This window comes from Chironomus tepperi, unplaced genomic scaffold (genome assembly GCF_022539635.2).
Source record: "Chironomus tepperi strain 1889 unplaced genomic scaffold, CSIRO-AGI_Ctep_v1 contig_58, whole genome shotgun sequence".
NCBI classification, from domain to species: Eukaryota; Metazoa; Arthropoda; class Insecta; order Diptera; family Chironomidae; genus Chironomus; species Chironomus tepperi.
The window spans coordinates 1032153-1046017 of record NW_027226180.1 but is presented as its reverse complement, the minus strand read 5'-3'; the positions used below and the strand labels follow the sequence as shown (position 1 = coordinate 1046017).

The 13865-nt window shown below is 36.1% G+C and overlaps 1 protein-coding gene and 2 non-coding genes across 3 annotated transcripts; 1 reads left to right on the top strand and 2 right to left on the bottom strand.

The window, feature by feature from the left end:
• Positions 1–7922: 7922 nt before the first annotated feature.
• Positions 7923–9331, bottom strand: LOC139100068 (uncharacterized). Its single transcript, XM_070652666.1, has 3 exons — positions 9258–9331; positions 8974–9075; positions 7923–8733 (listed from the first exon to the last, which is right to left on the bottom strand). The coding sequence occupies exons 1-3, from the start codon at positions 9281–9283 to the stop codon at positions 8028–8030; spliced, it is 834 nt and encodes a 277-aa protein (XP_070508767.1). The 5' UTR covers positions 9284–9331; the 3' UTR covers positions 7923–8027.
• Positions 9332–11263: 1932 nt separating this feature from the next.
• TRNAK-UUU (transfer RNA lysine (anticodon UUU)) lies at positions 11264–11336 on the bottom strand. Its single transcript has one exon. It is a non-coding gene; the product is annotated as a tRNA-Lys (tRNA).
• Positions 11337–12887: 1551 nt separating this feature from the next.
• TRNAK-UUU (transfer RNA lysine (anticodon UUU)) lies at positions 12888–12960 on the top strand. Its single transcript has one exon. It is a non-coding gene; the product is annotated as a tRNA-Lys (tRNA).
• Positions 12961–13865: the final 905 nt, after the last annotated feature.

The following is a 13865-nucleotide window of genomic DNA, read 5'->3' as shown; positions in this document are numbered from 1 at the left end:
CTAGAATCTCAGTATAAAATGACAATTTACAGCATTAGATTCATTACAGCATCAGCTTTAGTTCAAATATAATATCAAGAACAAAATTTTCATTTATTCAATTTCGAGTATCAAGTGCCAAAAAGACAAAATTATCAGCAATTCCTCAATATGAGACATCAATCTCTCAGTCCAGTCCATCATAATGGACTTATTAATCAATCAGATAACATAAACCGTCTACCGGACGAGATGCTTGTGGAAGTCTTCAAGTACCTTAATATACCCGACATTTGTAATATTGCCTTAACATCAAGGCACTTCAGGAACATTGTCGATGATCATTTCGACATTTTAGCACCATCGGACCACAAAGTTACACTTACTTGCAAGAATAAGAATCGGAAATGGATAGGACGTCGACGATATTCAAGCTTTGTCATGGACAAGACAGGCACTGACAGATTTAAGGAAATTACAGCCACAAAAGCACATCAAATCACAAAATTAACACTAGAATTGGACAACGATGAACGCATAAGAATGAGTACCGTCCGTGGACTGTTGACAGCATGTGAAAATTTAAAGGAACTGAAGCTTAATTTGGTTAATTGCTTACTTGAAGGCAACAGCTCATTGGATTGTCTGCCAGGCTTACCGCGACTTGAGATCCTCGACTTTTATGGATGCACAATTTTTTTCAATCTGTTCCTGAATTTCCAGTTTAAAGTCCTCAAATTGAGGCTGTTTAATGTCAAAAATAACTTTAGTCTTTTTAAGGACTTCCTTAAAAGTCAAACAAAATTGACACATTTGACAATTTATGGACATGATTTACTGGCAACGGAAGCCTGTTCGCCATTTGATGACTCGACATTGGACATAGTCAATTTTAGACTTAAAAGCTTCAAAATTGCTCAATATCCGTCACTTATTATTGATGGAACTGAACATTTAAGTCGATTCCTACAAAATCATCAAGGCACATTAGAACGAATCAGCATATCCAATGCGGAGGTCAATTTGGATGCATTTAGAAATTTCAAAAAAATGACACAATTAAAGGTTGAACAGGCAGTGGTCACAGCATGTCTTGCCAATCCATATATTCAGGATGTCGATGTCAACAGCTCATCAATTGAATTCCTTAAAAAATTACCTAACCTCAAAATACTTAAAGTTATTTACTCATTAGAATGTGTAAAGGAACTAAATTTTGAGAAGCTCCGTCATTTAGAGTCACTGGACATTCATGCTTTGGACATGCCCCGATTAGTCATTCCAAGTGTTAAAAACTTGAAATTTTTTAATGTTATGAAATTTGATGCTGAATCAGTTCCTTTATTCCATAAAAATCTACAGCATTTATCATTTTTTAATTGTGACAATGTACGGCCACTTCTTGACTTTTTGAATCAGCCAGACGTGCGGCTTAATAGTCTTAATATTGAAAATTCAAATATTGAGGTAATATGCTTGACATCAATCAACAGATATAGATCTAAAATTGACATTATGGAGCTTAATAACTGCAGTAAAATTGCAAATGATTTTGAATGGTGTAAAAGAACTTATGATTGTGTTAGTGGAGATTTGGGTGAGGTTAGGCATACATTGAATAATACAATTACATGAGTCTGAGTGATGTTGGGTACTTCTTTGGTTTGGGGTGCATTAGGGACCATTGCAGCGTGTAAATAATGTCTAAAGAGTCTAAAGACAGCTCTATCCTTCGAAACCTTCAGTCAGGTTGGGCTTCTGTCAGTTCCGACTTCTGTCAGTTCGGACTTCTGTCAGTTCCGGCTTCTATCAGTTCAGGCTTCTGTCAGTTTGGACTTCTGTCAGTTTGGACTTCTGTCAGTTTGGACTTTTGTCAATCTAATGAGACTTCTGTTTGATGTTAGTCATTGGAATTTAGTTCCAATTTTGAAATTTAGAGATTGAAGTCGACTTAAATTTTGGATAATGAAATTTATTTAAATATAAAATGTTTATAATTCATTCATACAGGACAGGAAGGGTGTAGCTAGGAAAGAGGGGTGATATTGGGGGCTTGGGTCACACTTCCGATAATTGGCTACATCCCTTGATTAAAATTAATAATTAAATAAAATGATAATTTATAGTTTCTTAAAATATTTTGTTTTATTTGACATTTAAACCCGAACAGCACATGTAGGTTTATTGACCAAAAATTTGATACTAATCTGGATTCAGGCATAGTGCTCAGAGACACAAATCCATCAAATTTAAGGGAATTTCACCAAAAATCCGGTAAAAATTGATTGAATTTGACTAAATTCCAGTCAAATGTCACCGAATCTTGTCGGAACTGACTGAATCTAGTCAAATGTCACCGAATCTGGTCGAACTTGACTGAATCTAGTCAAAAGTCACCGAATCTGATCGGAACTGACTGAATCCAGTCAAATTTCACCAAATCTGGTCGGAATTGACCGATTCTGGTCAAATTCCATTAAGTCTTCATCTAAAATCCACTTCTGTTCCGTTTTATTCTAAATTTATCAATCAGCTCCGACTTCAAATCACAGACCAATTGCCAAAAATGAAATAAAAAGTCAAAATTTTAATGTGAAAAATTGTATTAATTTTCATTATTTAACTGCTGTTTTACTTTTGTGCTTGTTGCTGACAAACTGAAGTAAAATATTAAAGTATTGCATGTGACCTGCTTCTTGACTGATATTATGCTGATGATAAGCAGTACTAAATTTAGTTATAATTTTGATAGATTGAAGTGTAATTAAATTAATTGTTTGTGCTTGACCTAGTCTTTGACTTTGAGTGTATATCTAGGGGAACCTCTGTTGTTTTCTTACTTTGCTGAATGAACAGGTCAACAACTGTGATCCATAGTCTTATCTCAGATGGTGCCTAAATCAAGCTTTATCGACAGCTTCATTCCAATAGTTCTTTGATCTCTCATGAGCTCTTTTACTTTCCACAAAGGTGAATTTAAAGACCTAATTTAATGGAAACCTCTTTATTCACCTTTATTAAACCTTATCAACTCCCAATCAACAACCCTCCTCCTTTGCTCCATACCCACTTTTCCCTCATTTCCTTTCTTTCCCTCCTACCCTTCTCTCAATTGGCAACATATTAAAAAAAATCAATAATTTATTAGTCGTCTTGAACACATTTTCTTTTCTACTTTTGTGGTTCAATGGTCAATGTTAAGAGTTTCTAACGAAATATGTAAATGCTTCCTCTTACAATCAATGCTGTGTTTTTAGGAGCTTAAGTAGAGAAATAAAAATTGTTTTAGATGTATATAAAAACTCACATGATGCATCCACAGGATGTAGGACATGTATACAGACACCTACATGATACCCCGGTATATAATGTAGCAATATCAGCCTTCGTGGATAATAAGAGATCTCGAGGTAGACAAAAGGAGTCTTATATTGAATGTATAGATAAAGACGAACTGGCAGAAGTTTTCAAAAGATAGAAGCATGTTCAGACATTCTTTCTGTGTGGCATTGGGACCACATACGCTCCTTCTAAGTTAGTAAGGTAAGGAGGGGACAAGGAAAGACAAGAATGGTTGTTTTAAGATTTTTCCAACCAAATATTGTATTTTGCATGAGATAATGTCCAAAAATCTACAACAATGCTGCTCAAACTATGCTCTGTGGCTCATGTGTGTAGCCAATATCAGATAACATCCAGATTTACTGAGAAAAACTAACCAGAATGTCAAGATATGGCCAATTTATTGATATCAAGTAAGATAGGTCTAAAACAAGGGGTGAGAGCTCCTCAAAAAGTGCAAAAATTTCCAGCAAAGTGTACTAAAGTGCAAAGAGTGCAGAGGAGCTCTCACCCTTTGGTCTGAAACCTAAAACAGTCGCCATAGTAGCTTCATTTCTATACCATTTGGTTGATCCACAGCATTGACTATCCCTATTAGTTACAGGAATGTAGCCAGATTGTTAAATTTCACCAGATTCTCCCCTAAATGCAGCTATAAATTGATACCTGAACTGGAATGTGCGTAGCAATTGCGCAGCAATTTGAGAATCCAACCAGCAGCTTGACACATACGTCAACAAATTCCCAATGTCCCTCCCGCACCCCTGCGATGATCAAAACATCACTTTTAATCAGAAACCTTCCAGTACATGCTTAGAAAAAAGATTTTCCAAGATTTGTTCCATTTAACTAGAATTCATTGTGATATTAAGACGTGATTCAGTCAAGTTCTCAAAAAAAATGGAATTAAAAATTTTATTGATTTTTCTAATTAAATTTCAAGCCATTCAGCCTTATAAACTTGATAAGCACATCATGAAGGTCATCACTGACTTTATTGACGTGTCATTTGTTGATAATATGTAGAAATTTGATATAATTTTTTATGGTGAATTTATTGATTTTATGGATGACTCATTAGTGGATATCCAGCATAAAAATTATCAAAATTATTCATACAGCCTTAAAGTAGTCAAAAGTCCATCAGAATGGAGTCACAAATTTGACAAGTCAGCAATCATCTTCTGTACCCGAATTGATTATTTATATTATATCCAAAAAAAGTCAGAATTAACAAATATGAGCCATAAAGACTTGAAATTTTTAGTCATTTTTGGACATGCGTTTCATACCGTCGGTGCGTCATATCCAATTGGAACTAAAAAATCATTAAAAGTCATTAATAAATTTGAAAATTATAAAAATAGTCAAAAATCAATAAATGTGATCAATTTTATGGGATATACGATGGTCCAAAAGTCATTAAATATCAATTTTGGAAGTATTGGTCAATTCCAATACTTTTTAATTGATTTAAGGCACAAAATTTATTTGACGACCATCGAATGGTTCAACGGCATAACATGCAATCACTATCCAGTCCTGATGGTCATCAACACGTTCAGCAAGCTGACCGGAAAATGGACAAAAAAATTTAAAAATTACAAAAAATTCCGAAATTTTCATGGCTGTAAATTAATCCACATTCATGTCAGCTGGACATATGATCATATTTTTAGAAAGCCGGACCTGCTGTCAATCAGGCTGTTTGATATTCTGGCACAAAAGGGCAACTTTGAAGCTGCACATGTCTATACAGATTCGGGCGGTGATTATCATATCGGAAATGTCCATTTAAATCTATACAGTTCAATGGATCCGGAAACGATGGCCATACAGCACATTACATCAACATTTACAAGCTTTGTACTTGAATTTTATACGAAACCTGGTGAACTTTATACATCGTATGAGAAGCTATTGCTGCCATTTGATAGAACAACTTGGTGCCTATTAATTATGACATTTTGTGCATCTTATATAGTCCTACTGATCATTAACATGCTTCCAATACGTATACGGAAGCTCATAAAGACTAAGATCATCAATACACCAGGACTTAACTTAGCAAGCATATTCTTTGGAATTCCAATGCTTCAATTTCCATTAAGTTCACATTTAAGATACATTTTTACACTTTTCCTCTTCTTTTGTCTCATTTTTCGAACAGCATATCAAGGTTTATTGTTTGAATTGATGACAAGTGATAAGCACAAGCCAACGCCTACCTACATTAATGATCTTACTGAGATGAATTATACGGTTTATTGTACAAAAGTTTTAAATTATCCTGATCGGTGGTTTTATGAGAATAAGATGTAAGTAAACATATTGCTATCGAAGAATGAATACCGAAGACAACAATAACCGAAGACAACAATAACAGAAGACAACGAAGACCGAAGACAATAAAAACCAAAGACAATGAAAACCGAAGACAATAAAAACCGAAGACAATAAAAACCGAAGACTGAAGATAACCGAAGACAGAATACCGAAGATGATCGAAGACAGAAGACCGAAGATGAACGAAGACAACCATAACTAAAGACAACGAAGACCGAAGACAACAATGACCGAAGACAACGAAGACCGAAGACAATGAAAACCGAAGACAATGAAAACCGAAGACAATGAAAACCGAAGACAATAAAAACCGAAGACAGCTAAGACCGAAGACTGAAGATAACGAAGACCAAAAACCGAAGACAACAATGACCGAAGTTGAACAAAGACAAAAGACCGAAGATGAACGAAGACAGAAGACCGAAGATGAATGAAGACAGAAGACCAAAGATGACCGAAGACAGAAGACCGAAGATGAACGAAGACAACAAACCGAAGATGAACGAAGACAGAAGACCGAAGATGAACGAAGACCAAAGATAACCGAAGACAGTGCCTAATAAATCTTAATTCCTTTTCCTATTTCTAGACCAACATCACAAAATATGACTCTTTCAACTCTATATCAACAATATTTATCACAATCCCAGAACGCATCATCAAAGCTTGCCTTTCTATTCTCAAATCGTATGATGATGCTGATGGCAAATCAACACAAGTTCCTGCCAATAAAGCTTAAAGAAAGCTTAATAACACTAAATATTGGATTCGGATTTAACACAAATAATTTCATTTATGGCCTAACTGAAGATGTAATTGAGAAACTATTTCCAATGGGAATCCTTCAATACTGGCTGACTAATGTACCGACTACATACAGCATATTTAAAAGCCATAAGAATCCAAAAGTCCTAAAAATGGATGATCTAAGTTTTGGCTTTGTGCTGTGGCTGTCAGCATGTGGTATATCGTGTATATGCTTTACGATTGAAGTTGGATATTCAAAATGTCGACGGTTGTTAGGCTCATTAATTGGATTGTTTTATATGCTACAAGTACTTGATAATGAACGATTTCTTCGTTAATAATTGTTTGACTTTTTTGGTTGATGAATTTGTAAAATAAAATGTTTGACTGTTTTGAAGGAATTGGAATTGGAATTGATTAATGTTTTTTGGGTTAGAAATGAAGGGGGAGACATGTGGGTTGAGTAACATGGTGAATGAGGAAACATGGAAGAAGAGTTAACATGGAGGATGAGGTAATATAGGAGAAAAGGGTATCATGAGGAAGCGGGAAGGAGTAACATGGGGTGGAAGGGGTAACATGGAGTAGAAGGAGTAGCATGGGGTAGAATGGGGTAACACGGGGTAGAATGAGTAGCATGGGGTAGAATGGGGTAACACGGGGTAGAATGAAGTAACATGGGGTAGAAGGAGTAACACAGGGAGGAAGGAGTAGCATGGGGTGGAAGGAGTAACATGAGGGAAAGGGTTGCATGGGTAACATTGAAGTAGGAGAGGGGCTTTATTGGTAACCCAAGACAAGAGGACAACTTTACCAAGGGCAAATTGACGGAAATCCAGAGAGTGTCCTGACCACGCAACATCAATCACTGACCCATCCATCCACCCCAAAAAATCAACTTTCCCGCATCTCATCCATCAAGTTAAATCACATAAAATTCCATTTCCAATCATCACCATCCAACACTCATGCACAAGCTTAATTACAATACTTTATTATTCCCACTAATCCTCTTAACTGACACAATAACATTCTCACATATTAAACAGCGATAATCTCCAACAATAAAGACATTATTTACTCTCAACTTGACTGCAATTTTGTGCTTTTTCTTGATTCATTTTTTTGATATAATAAATCTTTGAGTCGATTTCACATGCTGTGCTGCGTTGTTTCCTTTATGTTTTTCATCACGTTAAATCCTATAAAATGACTAATAAAATTTAACAATAATCGCTATCATGATAACAATAAAATACGTTTGCTTTGTGAATTATAAGCAACATTAATTTTTGAGATTTTGAGATTTTGATATGAAAAAAGTTAGAATGATTGTGAATGTGGAACAGTGGGGGATTTTCTTACTTGATTGGATGGAGCGCATTTGGATATGTTGTTATATGCAGGTCATGTAGATAGGTGATTTTATCCTTTGGAACCTTCACATGCTCTCGGATGAGATGACATTTGAAGCAATACTCACAATCATCAATATCAACTTCCACGTGTAACAGGGATGGTATCTTCAATTTTTTATTGTTTTATTCATATTTTTTTAACAAAATTACAAAGATAAATCCCAAAATCCAGCCAAAGGAACTAACTAACCAACCCTAAGACCTAAAATTGACCACAGCCACAATCAATCCTGCATAAATCACATTCAATCTTACAAATACAGAATTTTGACCACTTTTAAGCTCCGAACTTCCAACAATCAATTTATCTTCATTTTGTTGTATCATTTTGAGGACCGACTTGGCTTGCTCAAAAGCCTTTTCATAGTCAGGTTCGCAATTGTTATGAATTTCCTTAATCAAGGCAGTCAACTGATTATGGCTGTGTCTTGCGACACCAGAATGACATGGATTATTCTTAAATGACAAATACTGCAATTTTAGAAGATTCTCAAATGCGTCATTGACAGTCTCAATTTTATTGCCCCAAAGCAGCACAACTTCCAGGTGTGGATTGTATACAAAAAGGTCAAAATCGATAGTTTGTAGCTCATTGCCTGTCAAGCTTAAATATTTCAAATCCTTAAATGGCTTCAAGTCATCCTTAACAATCTCCTGCAATCCCGTCGCATAAACATCAAGTACGATCAAATTTGTGAAGAACTTGTCAAGTTCCTTTGGCATAAAATGCACAATTCGATTTCCAATACCGAAACTCTTCACATGCTCATTTGACTTGTGTTGATCATGAATTCCTGACACATTTGTCACTTTACGAGCATCATCGTGGTTGCTTGCTATTTCTATGTCTGTGACAATACATTCGTAGATTAATTGCTTGTGTTGTGGTGTAAAGTGTGATCTGGAAGGAGAATTATTGATAAGGATAGTACACGATATGGATGGCACCAAAATCTGGCACTAGGCTGAAGTGATTCGATCTTGGTGGCCAGGCTTGGATTGAATCCAACATCAGACTGGGGTGTCTTCAATATGGCAGCACTTGTCAGTAAAGCCATCGCTAAGTCACCGTGTAGACAGAAAGACGTGAGATTACCCTGTCAGCACGATGATGTTGTGAACAGAATTATAAATCACTTACTGAACATTCAGCATCCATTTGTTGTAGTTGTCATATTTGCATGTGATTTCAATGCTGTTGATGGCGACGACATAAAGTCCAAGAATTGTTAATGTTGCAGATCTAAAAAGGAAGATGATTTAAGTTGAATTAGACTATGGACTATGGGGGGATGGACCCAAAAGTTCAAAAATGGAAGCTCCTCCACTTTGCAGTCCAGCCAACTCTGTTTTGAGTATTTTACATTTTTGCAGTACCTAACAAAGTAATTATTATGGGCGTAAATGCTTAATATTCGTACTTACATATTCATACTAGACCAAAACAACATGAACGATTGAAAAACAAACACTAACTGAGCATCTCATATGATCCAAATATTTGTTTCAATTAATGTGATAGTAACAGTTCATTTACTAAAAATAAACAATCGTAGATAATAGTTTTGGTTGTATTCTGAGGCGTATTAAGATGTGCTCGGCGACGCAAAGGCAATGAATTGAGCTGGAACTGGGAGAACTTCCAAATTGTTCATCTAAATTGTTCCGGATGAGCGGATGAGCGGATGAGCAGATGAGCGGATGAGCGGATGAGCGGATGAGCGGATGAGCGGATGAGCGGATGAGCGGATGAGCGGATGAGCGGATGAGCGGATGAGCGGATGAGCGGATGAGCGGATGAGCGGATGAGCGGATGAGCGGATGAGCGGATGAGCGGATGAGCGGATGAGCGGATGAGCGGATGAGCGTATGAGCGGTCGAGCGAACGAGCGGAAGAAAAAAATTCAAAAACGCCTCCAACTCCACCACTGTAGCTACTTTAAAATCAATAAAAGTCTCAATAAAAAATCAAAAATTAATAAACGTCAATTAGACTAGCTGAAAAATAAAAATTGAAAAAATTCCTCAATCAAAATCAATTTGGAAGCTCTGCGAAAAAAAATAAAAAATATTCATTGTCAATTTGCAGATTTTATTCTCTCGCAGACCTTAATTTCCCGTCTCATTGATCATGTTGATTTATTGATTAACGTCGGATTATTCAACAGCTTGTCATTAATCAATCTTAAATTGTCTTCTTGTTGCTCTCCGACCGTTAACAAATTTCCTCAATGTGACACATTTTTGTTGTGAGTAATTGAGCAACAGAATTTGGATATTTTGATGGCTTTTGTTGACGACTTTGGAATTTTTGTTAACGATGTTAGTTGATGATGTTGGGGGGTAGTGAGGGGAAAATGAGGAACCATTATTCATTTACGGCAATCCCGGATTTGGGTTGAATCTATGCCAAAGTCACAACATGTCACAGTCACACCATGTCAGAGTCACACCATGTCAGAGTCACACCATGTCACAGTCACAAATTGTCACAGTCACGTCAGCCTGGTGCAGGATTCCGTATTTATTGCCAATTTGCGCGATTCTTCCCCATATTTTATTGAATTTCCCCAATTTTTTTTTAATTAAAATTTAAACAAGCAAATTAACAGTGTCACAAGAAGGAGGACACCAAGTGGATGCTTAATTGCATTGCTGACACTCTCTTCTTCAACCCATCGAGAGTAATTAATTTCAACGGTAAATACAATGAAAATAAAAAGAAGAAAAAAAGTCGCAGACAATCAAGTCTCGAAGGATGTAAATTAATTTTGAGACACAACAAACAAAAGAAATGAATGAGATTGGAAGTAAGTTGGAAAAGTTTTGGGTGGGTTGGGAATGGAGCGCATTTTTGGTTTAAGATTGATAAGGATTGATTTGAGATTGACTAAGAGGAGAGTGGGTGTGGCTTAGCTATCTTTCTGTCTGGATCCCTGTCTATGCTGCTACCCATGCCCATAACCTTGGAAATGACCCAAAAGTCGGTTAATGGACCACAAATCCAGAAACATTTGACATGGTGCCGGTTTTGATTAAAATAACTTCAAGTCAGCATCATCCTGACCTGGGTTAACTCTTGGTCAACTAACCGACATCATGTGCTACACGGAACCAGCTCAATTAAGATGCAACTTCAAATAACAATAATAATAAATTTATACAGCAAAAGTTATTCCTTTTTATATTCTTGGGAGAACATTTAGAGACAATTGGGATACTTAATTAAACAACAAAAAGGAATCATAAAAAGAATTCATTGAGGATGAACTTGCTAATTAAGATTGTCAACAATACAGCATGACAGTAATTAAGATGGGCAAGAAAAGATCCTCAAAATTTAAATAATTTTGAATATTTTCGCTGAATTAAGGATGTTTTGGCATGGCTGAACATTTGATTGATAAAAAATATCAAAAAAGATGAAAATCCGCCCGAGCAGGGACTTGAACCCTGGACCGTTGGATTAAAAGTCCAACGCTCTACCAACTGAGCTACCCGGGCATGTGTGTTAAGCTTAACAAATTATTCATTATTAATAATTGGAATTTAATTGGAAATTTAATGGAAGCGTATTCAAAACAGATGTTTAGGTCTGAATGTTTTGTATCCAACAGCTGGAATTGAAGACTTAGTCGATAAATTTTCATTTTTATCGCTCAATAATTGAGGATGTGGAGTTAAATTTTAATCATTTTTTGATTAGTTTTGAACTTTTTGGTCATTTGATCCATTTAGAGCAGTGGTGTACAACCTTTTTTGCTTCACGGCACACCTGGATATACCTTGACATACCTTGCTAAGCCTCAATTGTAACCACACACTCCATTTAGTTCAAGACATGCATCAAACAATTTTGACGACACACTAGTGTGCCACCGCGATCCACAGAATGGCCACAACTGATCTAAAGTCTACCACCAAACCTTCATAATGACCATAACTTCCCAAAAGGTCCTTCAATTCACCAGTCACTTAAGATAATTTACAACAAATTAAATTGAATAATTTCACAAAATTTTCTTAATTAATTGCATTGCAACAACAAAAAAGGCGTGAAAAACAATCAAAACAGGCACACAAAAAAGCAAACTCGATTTATATTCCGTGAAAATGTCTAAATTCATTTACATCAATACCCCTTTTTATGCATTCAAATACAGTGCAAAAAAACATGAAAATAAAGAAGAACTTTTTTATGCTGATTGAATTTAATTCCTTCTTATTTTTCCACTCAATTTAATTTCGTTGCTTAATTTTCGTTTTTTCGTGCAATGTTTTATTGAGGCTATGGATGGAGAGAAGGTATTTTTGGGGTTGTGTGTTGGATGTGCAGTTTGGGTGGTTGGGTATTGAGGTGATTGATGGGGTTGAGATGGTCAAAATAACCAAAAATTGACCGAAAATTGACCAAAAACTGACCAAAAATTTACTGAAAATTGACAGAAAATTGACTATCAATTCTGACCCCCAAATCCAGCAGTTCCACAGCCCAAAAACCGAATTTTCCACCATTTCCACCAGCAACTGTCTTCCATGCTCCAACCCCACAACTTATAGGGTAGGTTCACCTCAAAACCTACCCCAAAAATGCTTCTCAATTTCCCCTCATCCTCACCTTCATCCCCAACTTGACATTCACATTTTATTTCAGTTTATTTCTTATAAATTCCTTCACGTTCATGCCAATAAATTTTCTGACAACATCATTCATTGAGTAAAGCAAAAGCAAAAAAAGAGGAGGAAGGCAAATCTTCACAGCTCGAACGTTCATTTGATTTTATTTTATTGACCCATTCAGTGTGCGTTCTCAATATCATTTGGTAGGCATTCAATACATAAAGAAATAAGCAGTTCACGATATTTATATTTGTTTTTGTGTTGTGTATTGGGCATGCCTATCACATGCCAATTTATTTTAATTTTATAATCGCAAATCTCTTTTTTTTTGGATTTTTGTAGCTGAATTTTTTTTAAGGATGCTGACTATCAGGATGCAGTTTGGTTGGAGTGGAATATAAGTGTGAATGAGAATTTGTTAAGTTTAACTCATATGCCCGGGTAGCTCAGTTGGTAGAGCGTTGGACTTTTAATCCAACGGTCCAGGGTTCAAGTCCCTGCTCGGGCGGATTTTTATCTTTTTTGAGGGAATTTATGCTAGATTTTAAGGATTCAAATTGTTATATTTTTTGGACACAATTTTCAGTCAATGTCTGAATTTTTGATCCCCTCGTCATACCATTTTTTCTAAGAATACACCCCTGATACCCACTTTTTCTTGAAATGCATCCCTGCCCCTAATTTCTAGAATCTAGAATACGCCCCTACAACCCGCCTTTTGAAATGCGACCTAGAACCTTCTCGCTCCTTTTCAAAAAACACCATCGATTGCCATTCCTCTGAATACATCTCTGCCCCTCCTCTGTGTCATACACCCTTGATGCTTCCCTCCTTCTCGAAATACACCTACAAACCTGTCACTTCCTCTTGAAATACATTCCTGCTCCTTGTATTTAACATAAGCCGCTGGAAGTCCCTACCATCTCGGTATACACCCCTTTAGTACTCTCAGCCATACGTTCCTGTCTTGCCTCCTATCCTCTCGCTCCCTGTCTAATTCCTATCCCTACTATGCTCTCCCCAAACCTAATAACCATCCTTTGATGTATTCAAAGGAAATAAATACCAAAATGCGCCTTAAAACCCAAACTCATCCTTTACTTGTTCCTCAACAAATTCCTCTTCATACTTCCAAATTCCATTCCTCAATCATTCACCAATTTCTTACCTCCTCACCCACATCAAATGCCCTCAAACCACTATTCTTAAAAGAATTCTAAATTCACACGCACAAATTTGCTTCGTTTTTTTTTTTCATATCCTCACACCTCGAAATTGGAGTTCCAAACATAAAAGAAAAAGGAACAAAAAAAATGTTTTTATTTATTTTTATTTGCTGCTTTTACTTCCCCTAAAAAAAAAGTGAACCTTTTTTTCCGTTTCAATTTTCCTTACATGCTCTCAGAGTCTTTT